Below are 22,740 nucleotides of genomic sequence, written 5' to 3'. Positions count from 1 at the left end.
ATGTTAACACAATGGTTAGTTTTTGTGTGTCCAAACATACCTACACAGAAAAGGTATAGAAAACATGGTATTATAATCTTATGAGACCACTGTTGTAGGTGAGGTCTGTCGTTGGCTGAAACATCATTATGCTGTGCACGACTGTACATACACACACACGTATATGTGTGTTTATATGTGTATATGTGTATTTTTCCTGTGTACCCTCACAAAATTACTGGAGGCAAACATCTGAATAATTTAGGAGTTCAAATATGACAGAATCCCAGCACTTGCTGTTTTTCTTTATCTGAAAGTTAGCTAGGATTATCGTGACATGCACGACTTTGATTTAGAAATGTTCACCGTATACCTACTTGGTGGAAAGATTGTGCCCTGTGGATACACTATCTTGTTTTTAATCTAATTTATCCTCCTTAGGAGCTTTCATTTTAGAAGAGGAGTAATTCGGTGCCCGCCCCTTAGGGCTATTGTGAAAGTCAAATAAAATCAGAGGAGGCCAGATGCACAGTAGGAAATTGACAAATTAGCTCCCATTGACATAATAGTGATTCTCTGCCTCTTGCGTTTCATTCAGTAGAATTTCTTTCTGTCACTTGGAGATTTACTCAACTAAGACTCTCAATTTAAACACTTTAAGGTATTAGTATGTCAAATACAACTTAAAACACAGTGAGGCAAGAATGGGAAATAGTAGAAGTAATAAATACAAGCATTCCTTTTCAGGCAGGGTCTTCTTCTCATATAGGAATATTTTTTAAAATCAGGCCAGCAGAGCCTCTTCAATAGTGGCCCCAAAACTGTGCAGCTGGCCAAAGCTAAAGAATTCGATGCATTATCAATTGAGTATATCCATTTATAGGCTACGTCAGTTGCATCAGTTGACTTTTACAAAGAAAAACACATTCTAAGAAGAAAAAAGTAAATAAAATATGTCACCTACAAAGAATGAATGGACGCATAATTATTTGCACAAAGCATTAGAAAATACTGTGATATTTTATTATTAAAAATGCTGCTGAAAAGTTTATACATATGTGTCCGGCCATATATATCTTCTATCATTACTTAAGGCAAAATCAAAAACAAAATTGCAAAATAATAACCCAAGGAACCATTAAACCCTGCGTGCCTTTGAAGATCAAGAATAAAAGCCTAGGAAAGTATTTTTTTTCTTATTTTTTCTCATTTTTTTCTTTTTTCTCTTTTTTTATAGATAGCAAGTATATTTTTTTCTCATAGAACTCTATGAAGATCCTATAACTTCTTTCCATGTAGAAATAAGATATCATTTAAGGTGTATTAAATTGCTTTTTATCATAATCCTCTGTAAAAGCTAAAGTTATTCACGTAACAGGAACTTTTTTTTTCTTTATCCAAATGTCACAAGCCTGACGCATTACTGTACATATTGCTAGCAGAAGACGATTGGAAATACTAAACAAATACTGTAATTCACATTACAAACATACAGAACCCACACTGATGCCAAGCATCGCTTCCTTTGTAGTTTCATGGAAAGCCTATTTGCTGTAGCCCAGTCGGGGAAATACATAGCTTGCAGAAATGGCCTGATAATAGCTTTAGGAAATGATGAGTTGGGGACGAAATCTTATCCATGACACCTCCCTGTAGGAAAGAAGTGTTGCTTCACGTGTGCTAAGCTGAGATCATAATATTTCACATATTTATATACAGAGAATCACTCTCAAATTTAAACCAAGATAAGCAATGAGTTTTGAGGGGTGATTTTTATGCATTTCTAAGAACTCTTTTTTTCTAGAGGTCACTTTCAAACACTGATATGTCACTATAGTTTTAGTGTAGGAATTCAGTTATCAAAAGTTGTGATTGCTAAGGGGCCACAGATAGCTGGACTATCTTTATGGAGAATGCCCACCTTATCAATGACATTTAAGACTAGATTTCTAGAATAACCACAATCAAGCCCAGGGACATTATCTTCAAATATCTTTGGCTACTGTTTCTTGGTGATGCAGTAATTTTTAAAAGACAAAATATAAGGTTACTATTACTATAATGTTTCCTTCCACCTTACAACACTCACAACATCCCTAAAAAGGGGAAATGAGAAAAATGGCCAGCCGTTGGAAAGACAAACCCCTGACCTCCAAGTCACCAATTTAAAATGGGTAAAAAATTTCCATTTAGTATCTTGACAGTGAAGCTATCTTAATTTTCCTGAAAATCCATGCAAAACATTTTTAATGCTCTGTCCTTTTATTCCCCCTTTCTTCTTTAATATTCATTGTTTGGTGACTGATATACAAATCTACAAAAAGTAATGTTTTCAAGTATGTGTTTTATCCCATAAATGATATAAAAGATTAAAAAGAAAACCCTGCTTACGGATAAATAAGGGACTTAGTGCTTAATCCGAAAGGAAAGACACATGTCTTCCTTCAATCTGATTAGCTAAGCTGAGCAGGTACTTCAACAGCGAAACCCTCCCGCAGCTGCTGGGAAACACAGAGCCGTATTTACTCAAAAGGGGATAGCCCCACCAAAGGCAAGCTTTCTTCCCTTTTTGGCAGGGCCCTGGGGTGGGAAGCAACTCCTCCTAAACATATTCAAAGGGCCAGAACTACAGAACGGGACTTGTATTTATTTTCCCCTGCTGTTGCTTTGTGTGTGCGTGTCTGTAATTCAACAAGCATTAAATATATTCTACTTTGGGAAACCATCTCTGTGCTGCAACTTCATGAAGGCTAACGCACAAAAAATAAAAGTTTTCCAAAACAATGGTCTCCTAAGAATGCTGTCGCATGCACCTGTGCAACTCGAAAGGGGAAATAGGCAGGCCACACAGACGGTCTGGTTCTTCTGTATGACACAGCATCCTCCTACAAATGAAAATATCGTGTCAGAAAACCCCATGTCTTTGTTTACCACAAGTAATTAAGAAGAAAAGCCTCTTTTGTTGGGGAGGAAACAGAGGTGATATGACTAATGTGTATATATATATATTAGTATATTTATATACATACAGAGCACAATGAAAAGCACAATCTTGCTAAAAGCTTTTTCAAACTGAAAACACCAATAAAAGCTTTTTTCTTTTTTCTGTGTGTGTTTTTGTTTAAACTCACAGCTATATACATTTTTATTTTTTACAAAGTTTCTTAAATATAGTTCAGGTTGGCAAAACACCTCTTCGCACAGAACTGCATGGATTTCACTGCATAGTCAATTCTTTTATTTTAATAATAAAATTCTACTTTTCCTTCTCTCCGGATTACAGCTCCTTAGGCTGGATAAAAGCCCATAGACTCTTTCTTCACTTAAGCAGAGCCATTCATTGTATGGCACATAAAGAACTTTTTAAATTTCAATTGTAATTTTAAAAAATTAAGTGTCCCTGGCTGAGTTTCAGAAGTGTCAGCTGCTACCATGTTGTTGGAAACATCCAGGTCTTTGAAATGGTGATGTCCTAGTCACACTAAACATTTGTTGGAGTGGTGGCGATCTTAAAGCAGTATTGTAAAAGAAATGTATACTTTTCACATTTCACAGGGTCAGAAGTTGATCTTGTAATACTGGGAAATGCCAATAGAAAGGGCCTTCTGGGAAATGATGACTGCCCTTTTTTATATTTGTCTTAAGTCAGTGGGATGAAAAGCATTCCTGGTTTGGAGATTTTCCTTCTCTCTCTCTCTCTCTCTCTGTCTCTTATTTTTTATTTTTATTTTTTAATCTCTTCCATGTTGCTGAGGGGAAAGGGCAGAGGAAGGGGAGGGGAACTGCAAAGCTATACTCTAGTGGTTGAATGTCCGTGGGGTAAATTCGTACTGTTTTGTCCCCCACTGAAGGTGTTGAATGTGTGCAAAGGCTGCATCCCCGTCAGTGTGTTTGGAATCATGGTGATGGTGTTTGGTGTCATAAGCGGTATATCATCTGGGGACCGGCGGAGCGTGAGGGTGTAGTCCGGTGGGCATGTAAGCCTCAGCGTGTCATGAGCTTGCAGTGACTCACACTCATGATCATGTTCTAGCTGCTTCATCTGCAGAGACATAATTTCTTCATTCTGGATGTGAGCAATATCATTTGTGGTATTTCTCTGAGGACTGGGGCGCCTGTGTGTTTCATGACGTCTCTTGTCCTTTTTGTAGTACAAAGCCGCAAAAGCCAAAATGTTGAGGAAGAGTAGGGATGCCCCTACAGCAATGGTGACACTTAATTCAGTAGAATAATCTCGTTTGGTTTCAATGAGGACAGTTGTGTCCTCGGGCCCTGTTTTGTGAGGGTCCTTAGAGTGTTTGGGATTGTTGGCAGGAGTGATTGCTGGACGTTTGGTGGTGGGCCATATCTTGGGAGGAGATCGCCGAGTACCGTAGGGAAATGATGTCATATCCGGAGGAGGAACCTTTGTGGTTGTTGAAACATACTGGAATATCTCATTCAAGTTGTGCAAATGAGGGACGAGTTCCAACCAGAAAGCTACTTTTGTTGCTCGATAGTGATCTCTCACTCTGGGTTTCAGACCAATGTGAAGATACAGCTGGTCTTTCGGGTTATACTTGGACCAGGCCACTTCCTCAAAGCGGTTGGGTTTTGTGTGAATGAACTTGGTATCCTGTGGAACTGGTTGGTTAGGATCACTGGGGATAGAAGAAAAAGAAAAAGAAAAAGAAAGGTTACACTCTTCCACTTTTGACATGGACATCTCTTAACCCAATAAATCAGAAAGTTACAATCTGTTAATTGTATGTATTTATCAGTGAGCACAATAAACCCAAGCAGCAACAGATACATTCTGTTTTAATCCAAGACTTGTCTACCATTTTGTCTTTTCCTTAAAAATATCTTTTATTGATATTACAAATATTAATTGTGATGGCAGAATTATGACATTTTAATAACTTGTCTACTATTTGTAAATGCATCAAATGATCTTCAGCAATGAAAGAAAACAGGAATACTAAATGTCTCTTTTAAAAAAAAATCAGTATGGCGAGTTTTTGACTCTCTTTGAACTATAAATCTCTCAAGAGATGATTTTCCCCAAAGGGATATTTGGCAATGTCTGGATAAATTTTTGGTTGACACAAATAGTGGGTGGTCCCATGAGGGGTGGAGGTTTAGGATGCTGCTAAACATCTTCTAGTGTACAGGAGAGACCCCAAAGCAAAGAAGTATGTGGCCCCAAATATTAATAGCATCAATGTTGAAAAATTCATAAGAAGCTATTGTTCAAAAGATGAGCATTCTTTTTCTTGCTCAAGAAATGCTTTTCAAGTTTAGATGTTGAAGTTTCATCAACTAAAATGTATGTTAAACATCAAATTAAAATGAACTTTGTAATTACAAAATGTTTATAAACAGATATATGCACCATTTGTTTGCCCTTTACATGAAAGGGGAATATCTATGCATTTGAGCATCTTTTGGAAACAAAGTCAGCAGCAAAAAAAAAAAAAAAAAAAAATTTATCAACTGTAGGTTTGGTAAAATGGTACTTATAGACATGCAGTTAACGTATTTAGGATAAATAACACCTCAGGCAACAAGCTGAGGGATTTTATGGATGCTAAGGGTGCCTGAAAACTATGACCCAAATAATTATCCTGTTATTATTTGCACAAGTAGGCACAGGTAGAAAGAGAATTATACAAGCTTAGAGATAATCCATAAAACATAGAACTTTTGAACATCTTTACAACCAATTCTTTTAAGATAATATCTCACCTAAGAAAAACATCGAATTCACTTTTTTCCATATTTTTACAGTTGGTAAAATCAGTAAAAAAAATTTCATCTTAATGTTTATTTGTTATTTAAAAAATTGAAATGTCTCCTAATGGTTAGCATTAAACATTCACATGTGATTCATGTGCAGACCCAAACAAGCTAGGAGTTGCAACATCCTGGTCAATCACTTCAGGTATGTGCTAATATCTGCCTTTCAGGTTACTGCTTCCTGGCAAGACTTTTGTGAAGTTGCCTCCAACTATTGCATGGTTGCTTGCACGGCAGAAGGCTGAGGAACCAAAAAGTTCCCCTTGAAGATCTTGGCTCTACAGTCATCATCAAACATTGTACAGGGTTCAAAAAATATACTGGATTCAGAGGTGCCAAACATACTAAAGGAAGAGCTTTCTCTCTCCATTTGAGAGTCTGTGGTGGGTGTTAGCAAAAAAAAAAAAAAAATCGTTTCCCTGTATTCAACTTTCTGTAGTTGTATCGTATTACAGTTTTGAATTCTTGAGCAAGTTTTCTAGTCCGTAAAGTACTGGCCTTACTTTACTCATCTATATAGTAGATGGATGAGAATATAGGGCTTGGAGGTACGTGATGAATGTTAAAAGATAACTACAAAATTCCTGACTTGGGGGAAGAATTCATGAAATATAATCCCCTTTCTTCCAATATATAAATTATAACACCCAAAATATTGCTAGGAAGTGAGAACTATGTAGTAATATACTATATATCATAGTTTATACTGTATACTACATATATTTTATAGTGTATATAAACATGCGGTCTATTATATACTATTTACAAGCATACTGTATACCACAGTTTGTACTGTATACTAGCCGTATACTATATATAGTGTATGAGTGTGTGCATATATATGTATCTATCTATATATCTATAGATAGATAATATATAGTGCAATGGGGAAGAAAAGAAATTTTATCTTTACCTTTTAACTGAATATACACTAATTGCTGTACTTTTACTTTGCTAAAAGGATAAAAAACATATAATAGTATAACTCCTAATACCGTGAGATGTCTTATTCATTTATAAACATGGGTATATTCTAAAATCATCTTTTAAAATTTATTAATTTATTAATGTATTCTTAAATGTTTAATGGAAAAATGTTGGATTCCACTTCATGTTTCTTTTATTTAAGTCTTTTGAAATAATAAGCAAATTTTTCTGTTGAATGTGTGTTTAAAGAAAAAATACATAATAAATATTCTAGAGAAAAAAAATTCAATACTTGTGATTGGTTTTTAGCATTCTAAAGCAATGAAAGGAAGTGAGGATTCCTACTTTTTTCCCGTGGAATTGATTGCACTGAATTGGGTCTATTAGACGAGTAGACCTTTTATTATGCTTTGGGGTATCTAGGAAAAAAGACATTCCATTCATGTTGGTTACTAGGTTATTTTTTAGAGAATTCAGGGTATATGTGAAAGTTAAAGAAGACATTTATTTTGTCCTCAAAGAATAAAGCAAAAAGATTTGGGAAATTCAGATAAGTAAGCTGTAGCTTAATACAACCTGTCTATTAAAGATCCTGGAGATGACCATCAGAATTCTTATATCAAGATAAACTCATGAAGATTATGAGAGCCCAAGTAATTTTCCCTTGTCGAACACTCCAGACAGTAAGATCTGTAAGTGGGATATCAGTGTTTTATTTTGTAGACTTTACTTCATCATAAGAACTGTTTTATTTTATTTATTTATTTATTTATTTATTTATTTATTTATTTATTTATTTGAGTTGGAGTCTCACTCTGTCGCCCAGACTAGAGTGCAGTGGCCGCTCCCGGCCACCGCAGCCTCGACTTGCTGGGCTCCGGCGATCCTTCCACCTCAGCCTTCCAAGTAACCGGAATTACAGTCATGCGCTACCACACTTTTGATTTATTGTAGAGGTGAGGTCTCGCTGCCCAGGCAGGTCTCGAATCCGTGGGCTCAGGCAATCCACTCACCTCAGCCTCCCAAAGGCACGGGATTACAGGCTGAGCCACCGAGCCCGGCTTAAGAACTGTTTTAATTCCTGTGAGTAAAATTAAAAAGTATAATGATTGAGGATAAAAACACAATCTTGTCTCTCTAGTAAAAACACTCAAGGCACACCATTCTCCCTATCACCCAGCACCTAATACATACATTTCCACCTGTCCTAATTTATTTTAGATAAAATCTTGGTAGTGGAGAGTGAAGTGCATTTCTAAGATTTTGTGGTTCATTTCATAAGCTAGAGCTGGATACAATACTATGATTTCTGTAAAAATATTAGTGAACCTCTCATCTGCTCATTTAGTTAGCACAAGTTTTCCTTACACCTAAAATATAGTAGCTGTTAACCATCTGCTATAAAACTAGTATATGTTCAATGACTACTAATAGATACGAGGTGGGGATGTTCATTAACTCAGCTTAAAATTAAAATATCTTTTGACAATTAAGACCACTTTCAAACCAAGTATTACATTGCAACTCTCTCTAACCCATCCTCCCTAAAAGCCTAATTCTAGATTTTTTTTTTTTTTTTTAGTATTTAACAGTGACTGAATATAAGTTAATCACAGGCTACCAGCAAATTCAAATGAAGAGATGATGGCATCTAAAACAAACAAAAAACTATAAACCGTTGAACCATACCAACACCAAACTTGGGGGAACAAAGTCAAAAAAACAAACGTGTTGATTTTATTTGCCATTACAGAACTGTCTTCTCATCTCTGAATTTCAGTAGCACATAAGGGTCTTCGATATATAATGCATCACTGGATGGCTTAAAGCATGTTCTTTGTCATAGCTTTATGGAAACCCAATTTCTCCCATTTTCTTTTTTATTCACCCTTTTCCACACAGAACTCAAATGGAAGATGTCTTTCATTAATGAGCACTTGAGTTTTATTGACCAGTGAGGAAAAACTCCTTTTCTCCAATTCCCCGCAAAAACTTATAGGAAAAATATTTTAATTCTCTTTAACTTTTTCAGACCTTGGATATAGTTTTCACTGTCCTTTGACATTGTCTTTCATTTACAAAATCTCTCCAAATCGGCCTCATTTCTATAGTGCTGCTTTATGTTCTGCCTTATAAGGGAATCCCACTCAGGTATAGGTTTGAGCATCTATTTGCAATAGGACATACTTTCCTATCTGAAATAAGAAGAGAGAAATAGCAAGGACTACTTGAGACCTTGTCATTCATCAATTGTCATTATCATGTCTTAATCAGTTACCAAGATTTAGAAGCTCACCAGGAACCTCTTGCTCACTTCTCCCATGCATGCTTGCTGACTCTGCCTTTCTAAGACAGGAGAGCCCTCTCACCTCATGCTATTGGGAAAACATAGTAATATGGTGATTTGCAAGTATCCAGTTCATTATTTCTCTCTATCTCTGTCTGTCTCTTCTCCCTCCCTTCCTTTCCTTCTTCCTTCTACCTCTCTCCTTTCTTCACTTCTCTTTCTCTTTAGTTCTCTTTCTTTCCTTCCTTCTTTCTTACTCTTTTCTTCCTTCTTCCTTTCTTTCTGTTCTTTCTTCCATTTTTTCATTTTCTTTTTCCCTTCCTCCCTCCCTCCTTCCTTTCCTATTTCCTCCTTCCCTCCCTCTCTCTCCCCCTTCCCTCTTTCCTTCCTTCTTTTCCTCCTCCCTTTTCTCATTTTCCTCTCTTTCTTTCCTTCTCTTTCTTCTTTCTATCCCTCCTTCCCTCTTTCCAACCATCTCTCCCTCTTTCTTTCCTTCCTTCCTTTCTTTCCTCTGCTTGTATACTCCCAACATAATTTTTCTGTTCTCATCAAAAAGTAAAAAATTGGCATACCTTCAAACCTAGACTATAGATCAGAACTCTTTGCTTTCAGATGACTTAAGAAACGCTAATGTACAAACGACTTCATCTGAGCAAATATATGAATTACAGAGACACTGTGTTGTTGTCTGCTGGTGTAGAAAGCTTGAAGTTCCACCAAATGAGAATGGTGAAGCATGCTCTGGTGCACTGTAATTCTCTTCCTGCAATGTGTAGTGATACACATGCTGCAAGCTATTCTAGTTAACTTCATGTTCCCCTGCCTTTCCAATGTTGGAATGAAATATCCCCTCCTTTTCTGTGTCACCTCTGAGTGTGTGCTCTGCAGAACAGAGTTTAACTTGGCAGCTCCCACAAGGATAACAGATGTGGTTTACCCGATGCCTTTTCATACTGCCACCGTTTTGTTCATTCTCCTCAGTTGGCCCATAGAAACATATTCCTGGTGACCAAGGAATCCTTCTCTGCAATGAACTGATCAGGCCACTACCCAATTTAAAATAAACAAATAATTAGCAGCTACTCTTTAAGCCCTTGTCATCCACTGACAAAGACCTAGATCACTAGGCTGTACTATGGCAAAATATGTTTTTTGTTAAATCAGCTGCTACTGAAATGTGATCACATAAACTATATTTGAAATTGCACTTTGCCTTTCCTATGAGATGTTAAGTTCTGAGTAACTTCTTTTTTTTCTTAGTAACTTATTTGAAGAATCATTTGAGTCATGCTGATGACCTTTTGAATGAATTGAGAAAACTCAGATGTCGAAGTGTTATTTCTGGGATGCTTCATGGGGACTGGAGAAACAAAAATAGCTCCTGTTTGGAAAAAGTCCAGAGGCTTCAGACTGACATGCAGGGCTCTAGTTACCAATGAAAGCTCTACCTGAAGTTTTTGACTGCAGTAGAATTAGGGCTGTCTTCCCAAGTTCAAGTACTTGTTCCTTCCCCATATATTTCACATACTTTAGGGATTTTATGAAAGCTGAAAGCATCCTAAACTCACACCCTAAACACAGACCAATAATGGTAACATGAACATATCTGAACAGTTATTGATCCCTATCTTACAGGAAATATTCCATCCCCACATTTGTGTTCCTGAAATGTGAAGAGTGAACCATAAGTTTTATAAAAAGTGATTTTAGGAAACAGAATTATGGCGTTTAAAAAAACACTCTGTAATCTCTCAGTAGAGAGATGTTCTCTCAGACCTTGGTGATGCCTTGGTAGAAGTATCCTTTTGCTGCTCGCAGTTCTTTATCATCTCATGGAACTAATTAATTTCCTTCATCTTTTTTTCTTTCTTTTCTTAATAATAAGAAAGCCAGCCTCAACCTCATAGCCTTTGGCAGTCTAGAAGATCTAAAGAGAATTTAATTGCATTTAGATTTCACTAATATTTTTATAATTCCTTAAGATGTATGATGAATGCTTCTAGCTTTCCACATAAGAAAATCATATAAAATTTATTTTCAAAATATGTAAGGGGAAAAAGATATGTGATTTTAATTTAAGTAAGTAAAGAGAGTGTGGTTAGACATGAAGATAGTAATATATTTGGATGTTGATGGAGTGGAGATTGAATGGGTATGGCTGTGGTTTGAGAAATCCTCATGGAAGTCACCATGCATCAAGAGAATGACAATCTCTGCAAGGGAAAACACTGCCTATTTTAGTGCTATGACAAAACTCAGCATGGTCCTGCCTCCACAAGATGTTATGGATTAAATTGTCTCCCTCAAATTAAGATAGGCTGAAGTACCAAACCCAGGACCCCAGAATTTGATCTTATTTGAAAATAGGGTCACTGCAGATATAATTAATTAAGTTAAGATGAGGTCACACTGAAGTAGGGTTGGCTCCTAATCCAATATGGCAGATGTCCTGATAAAAAGATGACCATGTGGCAACAGAAACAGACAGGGAAGCCATATGATAATAGAGGCAGAGATGGAAGTGATGCAGCCGCAAGACAAGGATTGCCAAAGACTGCAGGACACAGCCAGTAGCTAGGAAGGAGAAAGAAAATATTCTCCTATAAGTTTTAGAGGGAACTTGGCCCTGCCAACACCTTTGTTTGGAACTTCTAGTCTTCGGAACTGCGAGATGATAAATTTCTGTTTTAAGTAACATAGTTTTTGATACGTGTTGCAGTAGCCCTAGGAAACTAATAAATAAGGCTTACTTAAAATGCTTGTTAATTTGATTTCAAGCATTTCCTTGTGCAGGAAAGAGTGTTTTGGTAATAGACAAGTGTCACCATCAAATGCTGATTCCTCCTCCCTTCCCACTGCTTTCATGGTAGCCTTTCTTAGATCTGATTGACAAAGTCTGTCTGCTGAATGTCGGTATCCTTACAATCCATTTTCCACTCCATAAACATGTCATACTTTTGCTTAGAGCACAAAACATTCTTAAGCCACTCCCTGCCCCCCCCAAAAAAATTGGAATCCTTGTAAACAATAATACAGGCTAAAGCCCTCAGTACTGGAAGATTTGGTCTCCCATATCCTCTTGATAGTATTGCACTAAGCTCATGCACTGCAGAGCTGCTGCCATGTGGAGGCCTCACACTGACATTCATTGCTGTTTGGGAAGATTTACCATCCCTCTGCACCAACAGCATCTTCAATTTTAATTCTGCACAAGAGACTCAGGGTTAACGATAGCAGCACATGCAGGTAGAACAGAGTGAAACCTCATTAATTTCCTCACTTATGCTATTAGACTAGAGAAAATGAAAAGATGGCAAGATGTTTGTACTAATTTCAGATGTTCTGGGGTCTTTGCTCTCATTTGTTCAATAGAATATTGGTAAACCGTGTTATATGTGTGCTTTTTGTATATATTTTTATTTTCCACTATATTTAGATCAATGAATGAGCTTCTTTACACATACAGGAACATATTACACATATAGGAATTTACATCTTTCTCTACATATTAAATCTATAGGAATATATCCATTTTATATAATTATTATGAGATTTTTTTTTCATTCCTATGGCTACGCAGTAAGCACAGTTCCCCAGATGGTACATACACGTTGATAACCTTAGTATTTAACAAACAAGAGATGGTCAAAATTCGACTTGAAACTCTGTGATCAACTTTCATCAAAATAATCAAATATGTGTAGATGCTGCACCAGTAGGTAGAAACTATAGAATTTCCAACGTGCAACTAGTACTCTAGTAAAAACCTAGTTTGGCATAAAATGCATCCAGAGTAGAGATAAAAATGGTGGGACACAGTGATTAACACCTGTCATTAAAGCAAATTTGGAGGGGAGAGGATCACTTGTAGCACTGAGTTCAAGACCAGCCTGGGCAACATAGTGAAATCTCCACACTTCACACACAAAAAAATTTTTAAGTAGCAGTGTGTGCTTGTAGTCTCAGGTACTCGAGAGACTGAAGTGGATGAAGCCTATGAGCACAGAAGTTTGAGGCTACAATGAGCTATGACCACACCACTACACTCCATCCTGGATGACAGAGAGAGACCCTATCTCAAAAAAAAAAAAAAAAAAAAAAAAAAGAGTTTCCATAGATGTTGGAGGAAAACATGACTGATTTGTTGCTGTGTGTATATGAGTGTGAGCCCCTGTACAGGTCAGTAGCAGCAACACTTATACTGAGGAACCAACAAGCTAGGAGGAGGGCCTTTTTCAGACTTAAAGACGAACATACCCAGTTTTGGCGAAATTTGTCCAGTAGGTCATGACCACCGCGCTGAGCATCACATCGTTCTTGGAGAAGTTACAACTGAAGAGCTCAGTAGGACCGATCATGGGGATGCCGAAAACATAGGGGACTTCATCGCCATGGGCCGAGTCTGCCCAGCTGGGCTTCATTTCACTTTGGCAGTGATGATAAAACGCATAGAAATAGGTGGGAGAGCCATACTGGGCATGTAAGTCAGCCGTGGCCACAGCGGGGGCCACCCACTGGTGGTCGGTAAAGAGAGCTACCAAAGTTTTCCGTCGCGTTTCTGGGTTTTCTTTATCTGCCCAGTCTGTGTACATGAACTTAATGGTCTCTCTCAGGGTGTCTTTCCCTTCTGGATAGCCGTAAAGGTTGTCCACAAAGTTGGACACGGAGAAATCAAAGTCATTGGGCGTCACACCATCTTCATTGTCCACGATACCGTCCACAAACTTCAGGCCTTCCCCTTGGTTGACGCCCAGCATGATGTCATAATTCAGGAACTCGCCTTGCTCCATCAGGATCTGAGGGTCATCAGGGATGACATCCCCATCGATCACAGGGCCAAAGGCAATGTGGTAGGTGGCTGGAGTGATGGTCTGCTGGATGAGCTCTTTGTAGTTCTTATTCCGCAGGCATTCCACCATGTCTGTGGTGTCCAGCATGTTGCAGCCGACCTTGTCTGCCAATATCCGAGTGTACTTGGCAGGCTGGTAGTTCACCGCCCAGCTGGACAGGGCGGTGCCACTCTGGATGATGGCCTTCTGGAAGAGACCTGCAGGTGCAAAATTGTGAACATGCAAATGAAAACCCGTAGAACAGAAATGCAGCTTTTACTGAGCAATGAAGGCTTTGATTGTCTTTCAGGCATGTGAATTTCTGGATATAGTAGCATTCAACTCTGTCAGGGTCGCTTTCACCCATTTCAATTTCATTTCCCTCTTCTCTCCTTCCCCCGAACATTCATTTTATGGGATGGTATTCTACAGATACACACACACACACACACACACACACACACACACACACACACACACACACACACACACACGAGTTTAAGGAAATAAAACCACATGTACACTTTTCCTAAAGCAGTAAAAGAAATATGCAATTTCGTCTTCTTGCCACAATTTAGTGTAGTTTTTGTTTCCTTGCCTCCAGATCCATAAAAACTCTAAGAGCAATTGCATTCTCCAATCTTGACAAAACAAACAAACAAAAAGCATGCCTTGCACTAGGCAAGAGGTTAAAACCAGCTACCCCTTCATAAAGAGAAAGAAAAATCCAAGTGAATCAATTTCAGAGTGCTAATTCAGAAATGCATTTATATTTCTACCCTCAGTCTAATGAAGCTATAAAGATTTTGTAATTATAATATATTAATGGAATTAGCTATGCCTAAAGAATCCTCACTTGGGTAACCAACTAACAAATATTTTAAAAAGTCACTAACTTCAAAACTACATCTGTTGGAAACCCAGAGTTGTGTACAGTTTTTTCCCACATTAAAAAAAAAAAAAATGCTCTGTTCGGTGAGAAACTTGAAAAAGCTTGGGCAATTTTAGAAGTAGAATTCTGCATAGTTTAAAATTCTCCATTGATCTACTACATGGATATCCAGAAGTATAAAATCTCTATTTTTAACCAGGACAGGACTAGAGTTGGTGGGCTGTAAAAAATCACATCATTCTATTTACGATCTCTTCCTGCCATTTCCGTGAATTCCAGCCTGACTCTGGCACTGAAGAATAAAGCATTCAGCTGCGAGTCCAGAAGTTCATGTTCTGTCGATTTTTAGGGTCATGTAAGCAATCAAATATGAGGAAAATATGATTGTAATCAGGAAGATGCGATTTTAAAGATTGGAGGATTGCCCAGAGATGACACACAAAACCTAGACTTTAAACCAATCTGACTTTGCTCAATGTATTATCAAAGCCATTTTGGGAACATTCTTGTAGAAATGTGCAAGTATTGACTTGAGCGTTTGGCTCTGAAAATGGTTTTAAAGTACCCCCCCTCCAACAAAAATCAATGTCAATATTTGATCTGTCCAAAACTTTAAGTGAAAAATTCAGAATTTGAAAAATTCAGAATTTGAAAAATTCTGCTGGAAGTTTTTTTTTTTTTTCTTCTCACAACTACTGGCAATAATTTTTAATGTTTTAGTAGCAGTGTACATAGAAGTGTCATATATAAAACACATATTTGTATGTTAGGGAAGTAGTATAACTCTTAATAATACATACAAAAAATATGCTTCAAAAATCACCTGCAATTCGTATTTTAAAACACAAGTTAACTCCTTCATGGCTCTTTTTCCTCTATTTAAAGGTCTGTTTTGCTTAACTTTGCTCAGCATATGCATATCTGTCTACACTGTGCTCTTCAAGCTGTTGTATATCTTATTTACAATTCTTAAAATATTCCTCTTGTCACTAAATGCCTATTGTTCCTTATAACTTTCCTATCCTTTTGATCTTTTTGCTCTTCTTTCATTCTTTGCTATGATAATACTACTGGAATGAATGTATTGATAAAAATAGATTTTTCCATGTGCACTTTAATTTCATTAAACTAGATAGCTATACAAGGATTCCTGAGGTAAACAACCTGGGTATTTTTCATAATTCTTGATTACACTGATGGGTTGTTTAGAAGCACTGCCTTGTAGAAATGACCGGTGCAAAGATGTTGTTGTAGTGAATAATCACTTTCATTTGTTGATTTAAACAATTAACACTCTTTCTCCAATTAGTGTGGCTCACATGTGTTTTATTATTTCTGAAGTTGGTTCTGACTGCTTTCTAAACCCAGAACTGTGATTATATCAATTAAGAAAAATGAAAATCTAGGTATTTTTTAAATGCCATAAGAATATGTAAAATAAATGATTACTTCAATTATTCACTTTTCATTTTAAAAAATAAAATGAATACTAATATGAGCTTTTCATCCTACTTCTGATTATCAGCAATAAGATGTTGAGGGCCTCTTTGTTTCACAGGCAAAATATGAAATAAAGAATCAAGGAATTCAGCTTTCAGAGGACTTATTTTCATCAATCATATCTTGCTAATGAAGACATTGAGGTGCATAAAAATTCAGTAACTTGTCCACAATGGCACAAAAAGTGAAGGAAGGCAATGCCATCATATAACATAATTACATCTCCTTAAAAATATATTTATGAATTTTGTGATTACTTTAAAGAAAGATACTCAGATAACTATAAAAATAATAATTCCATTGAGGTTGTGAGTACTTCTGATGTAAACAGTTCAAATAAGTATGATGCAATTTTTAAGCCAACTGATGACACAGAACAAAATATAGCACTATCTTGATAATTGAGATGGTTATTATGAATATTCATTTGCACCTCGCCAGGTACCCCAGGGCTGGGTCCGCTTTGCAGATTTCTTTGCTTCTTCCTTTGAGGCCACAGCCAAGAAATTAATCTCCTTCCTCCAGAACCTATTGTGTCTAATTCCTATGAATTACTCTTTTAAATTTCTCATCTGACACTGCTTGGAGCCTCCATCACCGATAGCTGGAAATCCCATTGAATAAGCCTCTGGGGAAAACCTCAGGCTTTCCTGTGAAGCTTTGGGGTACATTGGGTATGCTGAATTCTACTGCCAAGTGCACATCTGGTTGAGTCATCGTGATTTGCATGTGTTTTTTCAGTTCCCACTCCTTCTGCTTTGCCAGGAACAGTTTTCCCAGGCTATTAGTGGAGCCCCAGGGAGGGTGTGGAGTTCCCATGAAGTCAGGCATAGGAACAGCAACCTGTGCACACTTCCAAGCTCTTGAAGCTGAACCCACCCAGTAAGCACCTCAATCCCTTACACATCTAGCTTCTAGATGGGTCCCTTGCTGAAAATTATGTTTGTCGGAGAGAGGGAGAGGGAAAGAAGAGAAAGAAGGAGAGAGAAAGAGAGAGGGAGAGGAAGAAGGAGAGGGAAAAGAGAGAAAGAAGGAAAGGGAAGGAGAGACTACTCCTCTAGATAGCATCCACTTCTACATAAATGCTCCAGACATGTTCTTAATATTTCCAGAAGAATTAAATAATTAACATGAATTAGAGAAGTGACTTTAAAAAAAAACATGTGATTAAAAGTCGTGTTGATTATGAAGTCTATACATCTACATCCTTTATCAACATGCTATTCTCTTTTCATATTACACTTACCAAGTTTAAACAAGAAGTTAAAACTTCAAGTGGCTCGAATAAAGTCAAAATGGCAAAAGAAACACAGTGATGGAGTTTCTAAAGAAGTTATCTAATTGTCCTACCTTTAAATTAGGAAAAAAAAATTGTTTGCTGGGCGCATTAGCTCACGCCTGTAATCCAAGCACTTTTAGAGGCCAAGGTGGGAGGATAGCTTGAGGCCGGGAATTCCAGACAAGCCTTGGCAACATAGTGAGATCTCATCTCTACCAAAAAAATTTAGCTAGGCATGGAAGTACATGCCTGTAGACACAGTTAATCAGGAGGCTGAGGCAAGAGGATAACTTGAGCCCAGGATTTTAAGGCTACAGTGAGCTGTGGTTTTGCTGCCACACTCCAGCCTGGGCGACAGAGCAAAATCTCATCCCCAAAACATACAAACAAACAGAAATTAAAATGTTAACATGAAAAGAAATTTGAGTTAAAAGAAGATGAATATATGTCCTCTTGGGGATTTTCGGATGAAGTTTCCAGAGAGACTTCTAGCCACCCGGCCATGCAACTGAATATGAACTCTGTGAATGCTCATTTCTTGATTCAATGGATCTACCTGCCCACCCCAGAATGCTTTCATTACCTTCTGAGTAGTGGGATAATGTCAATAGGCTGACACAGGAGGCCCCGGCTCCAGAACCAAAGATAGTCACTCGCTTGGGATCACCACCAAAGGCTCCGACATTCTCCTCAATCCACCGCAGTGCTTGGATTTGATCCAGGAGCCCATAATTGCCTTTCGCTGCCTGGTCACCGGTACTTAAAAACCCTATGAAAGAACACAAGAGATGGTTGGTTGTCACCGATAAAAAAATGCATAATCATCTCTACGGTTTGAAAAGTTATCTCAGGGTTGACTTTGTTTGGTCTCTCCCAGTCCAACCTTCACCCCATAAGTTAGAGGACATACTGAAGAAAAATTTTGGTGACAGAGAGAATGATATAAATAATGGTTATTGTTTGGGTTGACATTATGATACAATGTGTCATTTATGGGTATATATGTGGCTAATACAGAAGGCAAAATTCATCTAAAATATTTATAGCATGAAGCAATTACAGAAGATTGTATACATTTTACTATATTCAAGGTATCATTTCTGTGCAAGAAATGAAAAGTTTCTACAAGAAAAGTTTTATGAAAAAAATGTAAGTGTGGGGGTGAGGGTATGCCTGTGGGGACTGTGTATGTGCATTTATACAAAAGCAGTGTAGGTCAGTTTTTCCCATTGAATTCGTTGTTAATATTTTATCTCCTTTTAGTGTTTAAGTATGCAAACAAATTACAGATATCACAATAGCCCACTCTTAAATGTTTTAGTATAAACCTCTATTTTTCTATATAGCAAAAATATTACTTAAGCAAAACAATTATAATTATTAACCTTAGCCAAAAGCCAATGCATATTCAAATTTTCCCAAATATCCTCAAAATATTATGAATATTATGAAAATATTACTTTAAAAAGAAAAATAATTCTGTACATTGAGAATTTAGATTGTACTCAAGCCACCAAATTTTAATTCTTCATTAGAAGTTGCAAAAAGGTAATTCTGGTATTTATTGCAGCAAAATGATCAGTTAATCTAACTCATGATTTGTTTTTTCCACACTGCAAAATAACTTGACCTCAAAGACCTACTTTCTTATAATGTTTTGGAGACCTTTTGAAGGAAGATATACACTCTTCCATTCAGATTTAAAACTATGAATATTTTCTAAAGCATTCTGTAAGTTTACTTCATTGCACAAATGTTAATCCAACTTTATGTCCAAATCTCTGCTAAATACACTTTGAAAGAAGGAGAAGGAGAAGGAGAGGAGAAGAAGAAGAGAAGGTTGAGAAGGAAGAGGAGGAGGAGGAAGGAGAAGGAGAAAAAGAATTAGCAAAAGAAACAAAAAAAAATCTTTCAATGCTTTTAGCATTTTCACGATCTTATTTGAGCCTCCCCCAAATGTCAGCTATGATATTTGCCCCTTCTGCATCATTTTTTCCCAAGAATCATGTTTTTCACTCATGATAATGAATGCTCACTACATCTTCATTGTGATCTGTAGTCATGATTTCTAAAGACAGGCTGCTTTAAGCCCTAAAATAACATCAATCACAATCAACTTCTTCAAAGCACATTTCTAATCCAAGCTGATAGCATTCCAAGAAGCTACTGAGTGCTGACTTCTACATTTTAAAACAAAACAGGTAAAGAATGTAGCTGCGTACCAATAGAGCAAACTGGTTTTCCTTCCATGCTCTTTCCTGAACACATGCAGGAAAAATGCACTCATTCAGAAGTGAATGGTCTGATTCAAAAGAAAGCTGCAGGAAAGCTTTTTGTTCTAAAATTACAACAAATTCCAAGCTTGAATCAGGACTCACTATCTCCTGCAGCTACAGTTAGAGGCAACATTACAACCACAAGGTTGTACACTTAAGACACATCCCACAAATGCAATCTTCTTTAAAGTTCAGAGGGATTTGATGTGAGATTAGCTATATAATTAGTGGGAATGTTCAGAAATTACCCACCACCCTTATTTAATTAGCGACTACTAATTAGTGTTTCATGCCAAAAATGTTCTGCAACACCTGCATTCATCACTAAACCTTTTACACAGTCATTCACAAGAGGCATCACACTTTGCTTGGGAGAAAAGCTCCTTTCATGCAGTATATGACAATGGTCGATAACGTCAGTAGGGGTGTCCTATAATAACCACAAAGCAATACTTTCTTCTCCATTATATAGAGAGGCAATTAATTCCTAAGACCCGAGTAATTTTCTGGCAGAACTATTCTGCCTTTAACACATCTTTTCTTCACCCACCTCTGTCCCTCTCTCAACTCTCCCAGAATAACCTATTTGCTTATTTTGTTTCTGAAGAGAAGCAGGAGGATTTGCAATGGGCAGTAAATCATTACCCTTTATTCTATCAGAAACCCTCCCTCCCAAGCAAAACATGACTCTTGTAACCTCTCCAACAGCAGACTAATGAATATTCCCTGCCTTCAAAACTCTTAATTCCTCTAACAGCCTCCTACTGGATGGTATACAGTTCTGACTTTCTTTAAAATATTCTATAAGCTAACTGAGGAAAACAGTTACCCAGGGCATCTCTGAAGCTTAACAAATGAATGTGGTGTTTTTGAAGCTGGTTCTTTCATAGTTTCTGCCATGGAAACATTATTTATTGCAATATCTGGAGATTTTTCTTTCATTTTTAATATAAACTATCAACAAGGAGGAGTTCCTGTTTCAGGTACACAATGAATAAAACAGTTTCATTTTCTTTACAAGAGTGCATTCCTTTCATATGCTGAGTGCCAAATCATGGTGTTTTCTGTAAATCAGACTTGAGATGCCTGTGGGTTGACTAGCATTGAGTTCTAGAAAGTTAGGGCTTGAAGAAAGAATGTTTTCATAAGGCACCAGATCTTTGACAATTAGATCTATCAATCCATCATCTGCTTTATTTATATGCACCTGGCCAGGATTTTCTGTAAAAAAGATTGGAGGAGAGGGACTGGCAACAGAGTATAGCTATGTGATGTAATGGAGTCAGGTCAGGGAGAGGAAGGGATAGTCCTGGGAAAGCTATCTTCTTATCTGCAAATAAAGAGTGATCTTGAAAAATTCTAATTTTTTAACAGGTTTTGTAGACACCAGGAACCATGCAAACCTAATGACTATGTTTTCCCTTATGATTGTAGAAAACACAACAATGGTAGCTAATTAATTTGGAAGCAGAGCCATGCATGCTACCAAAGACAAGGACTGATCTTTAGAAGTCTGCTCTTGGGTGGAATACTTAATATTAAATATGTATATATATATATACGCATTTTGGATAAATTAATGAAACAAGCCACTTGATTTCCTAAAACTAATCATAAACAAATGACTCCTTTCACTGACAGGTCCTTTTGGCTCCAAATTCTCTAAGCACTTCAGATGGTGAAATATTTAGATTTTGAGATTCACTGTCCCTTAAATGAAGAATGCAAATCAGCAACCTTTCCCCCAATAACTGAACAATGAAGGAAAGAGGCAAAGTAGACCATATGAATTAATACAAGTTAGTGGGTACATTGATGCCAAGTTTCATTAGGCACCCTGGGAGGAGCAACAATAAAAAAAATACATGAACAAGAGTTATGCACAGCTAGTGTTATTATTTTAAAATAGCTTTCATGGATAAGATGCCTAAAAACAGAAATAACATTTTCTCCATTGCATGTTAAGTGAAGTGGATATCATGTAAAAATGAGCATTTTTATTTGGGCTTAACATTGCTGCTACAATAGAAGAGTTTCCGATTTTTCTCATAGGTAATAATGATCTAGATATTTCTTCCTTTTTTAAATTGTAGTATACAGCTTAGGAGAATAACTTCAGGTCCTTTAGCTTTCCATACTCTGAAAACCAATGGGGTCAGATCATATTGCCCTTTTATTAATTTGTAATATGAAATTAAAGACAAATTCCATTTTCTTTTAAAAGAGTATTTCTTACATAAACACAGAAGACATTTTTTGATGACAAGTAACCAGAAAATAATTAAGTTAATATAAAAGTTAAATGTCTTTCATAATTTACTGCTTTTCTCATGCTGTGAAACTTATAAACACGTCCGTTCAAGCAATATACAGAGTATCCAAGACCACCCCAGCAATGTGCTTAACTTGAAAAATACAGCATAAAAGTTAAGTGGATTCCCACAGATATCTTGAAAATTTACAGAAAAGGTGAGGGGGTTTTTGGTGCAGTTTTAAGTTTCTATTTGTCTTGAATAAGAATATTTTAAAACTTATTTGAATTGAAGTAATATTTTTCACCATCGAACTATATGTGTAAAACATACATAAGATACATCTTTTATGCCTCGATGTTATTCAGGGCACTGTAAAGTGTACACAAGACAAAACACAACTTAAACACTATATTAGATGAATTGGAATTTATATCACATAAATTAAATCTGAGAATTAATGTACAGAAAAAAAACCCATTAAGTGGATCACATACAAGAGCAGGTATGGTCAAACTCAACTCAAAAAGAGGAACGCTCTCTGTTCTTAAACATTAGATTTTAAGTAACTGTCACAGTCCCAATTCTTCCCATAACATGTTTTATCTCACAAACTTTTATAGGCTCTGACAAAGCAAGTCTCTGGAGTTCAATATAATGAACTCTTCTGTGCACAGACAGCACATATAAGCTACGTTTAGTCCGTTGAATTTTGGCCGTGACTCTTGTGTTTAATAAAGT

The 22,740-nt window shown here is 36.8% G+C and overlaps 1 protein-coding gene across 1 annotated transcript; it reads right to left on the bottom strand.

Annotated features, from left to right (window-relative positions):
- Positions 1–980: 980 nt before the first annotated feature.
- On the bottom strand, positions 981–18,240 carry LOC103267842 (neuroligin-4, X-linked). Its single transcript, XM_008065418.2, has 3 exons — positions 18,055–18,240; positions 13,229–14,018; positions 981–4,619 (listed from the first exon to the last, which is right to left on the bottom strand). The coding sequence occupies exons 2-3, from the start codon at positions 13,906–13,908 to the stop codon at positions 3,770–3,772; spliced, it is 1,530 nt and encodes a 509-aa protein (XP_008063609.1). The 5' UTR covers positions 13,909–14,018; positions 18,055–18,240; the 3' UTR covers positions 981–3,769.
- Between the last annotated feature and the right edge of the window lie 4,500 nt (positions 18,241–22,740).

The sequence above is a fragment of the Carlito syrichta genome, unplaced genomic scaffold (assembly GCF_000164805.1).
Source record: "Carlito syrichta isolate Samal-C Ts95f unplaced genomic scaffold, Tarsius_syrichta-2.0.1 Scaffold308303, whole genome shotgun sequence".
Taxonomy (NCBI): domain Eukaryota; kingdom Metazoa; phylum Chordata; class Mammalia; order Primates; family Tarsiidae; genus Carlito; species Carlito syrichta.
Note: the sequence above shows the minus strand (reverse complement) of the source record. Positions and strands in the feature narration are given on the sequence as shown.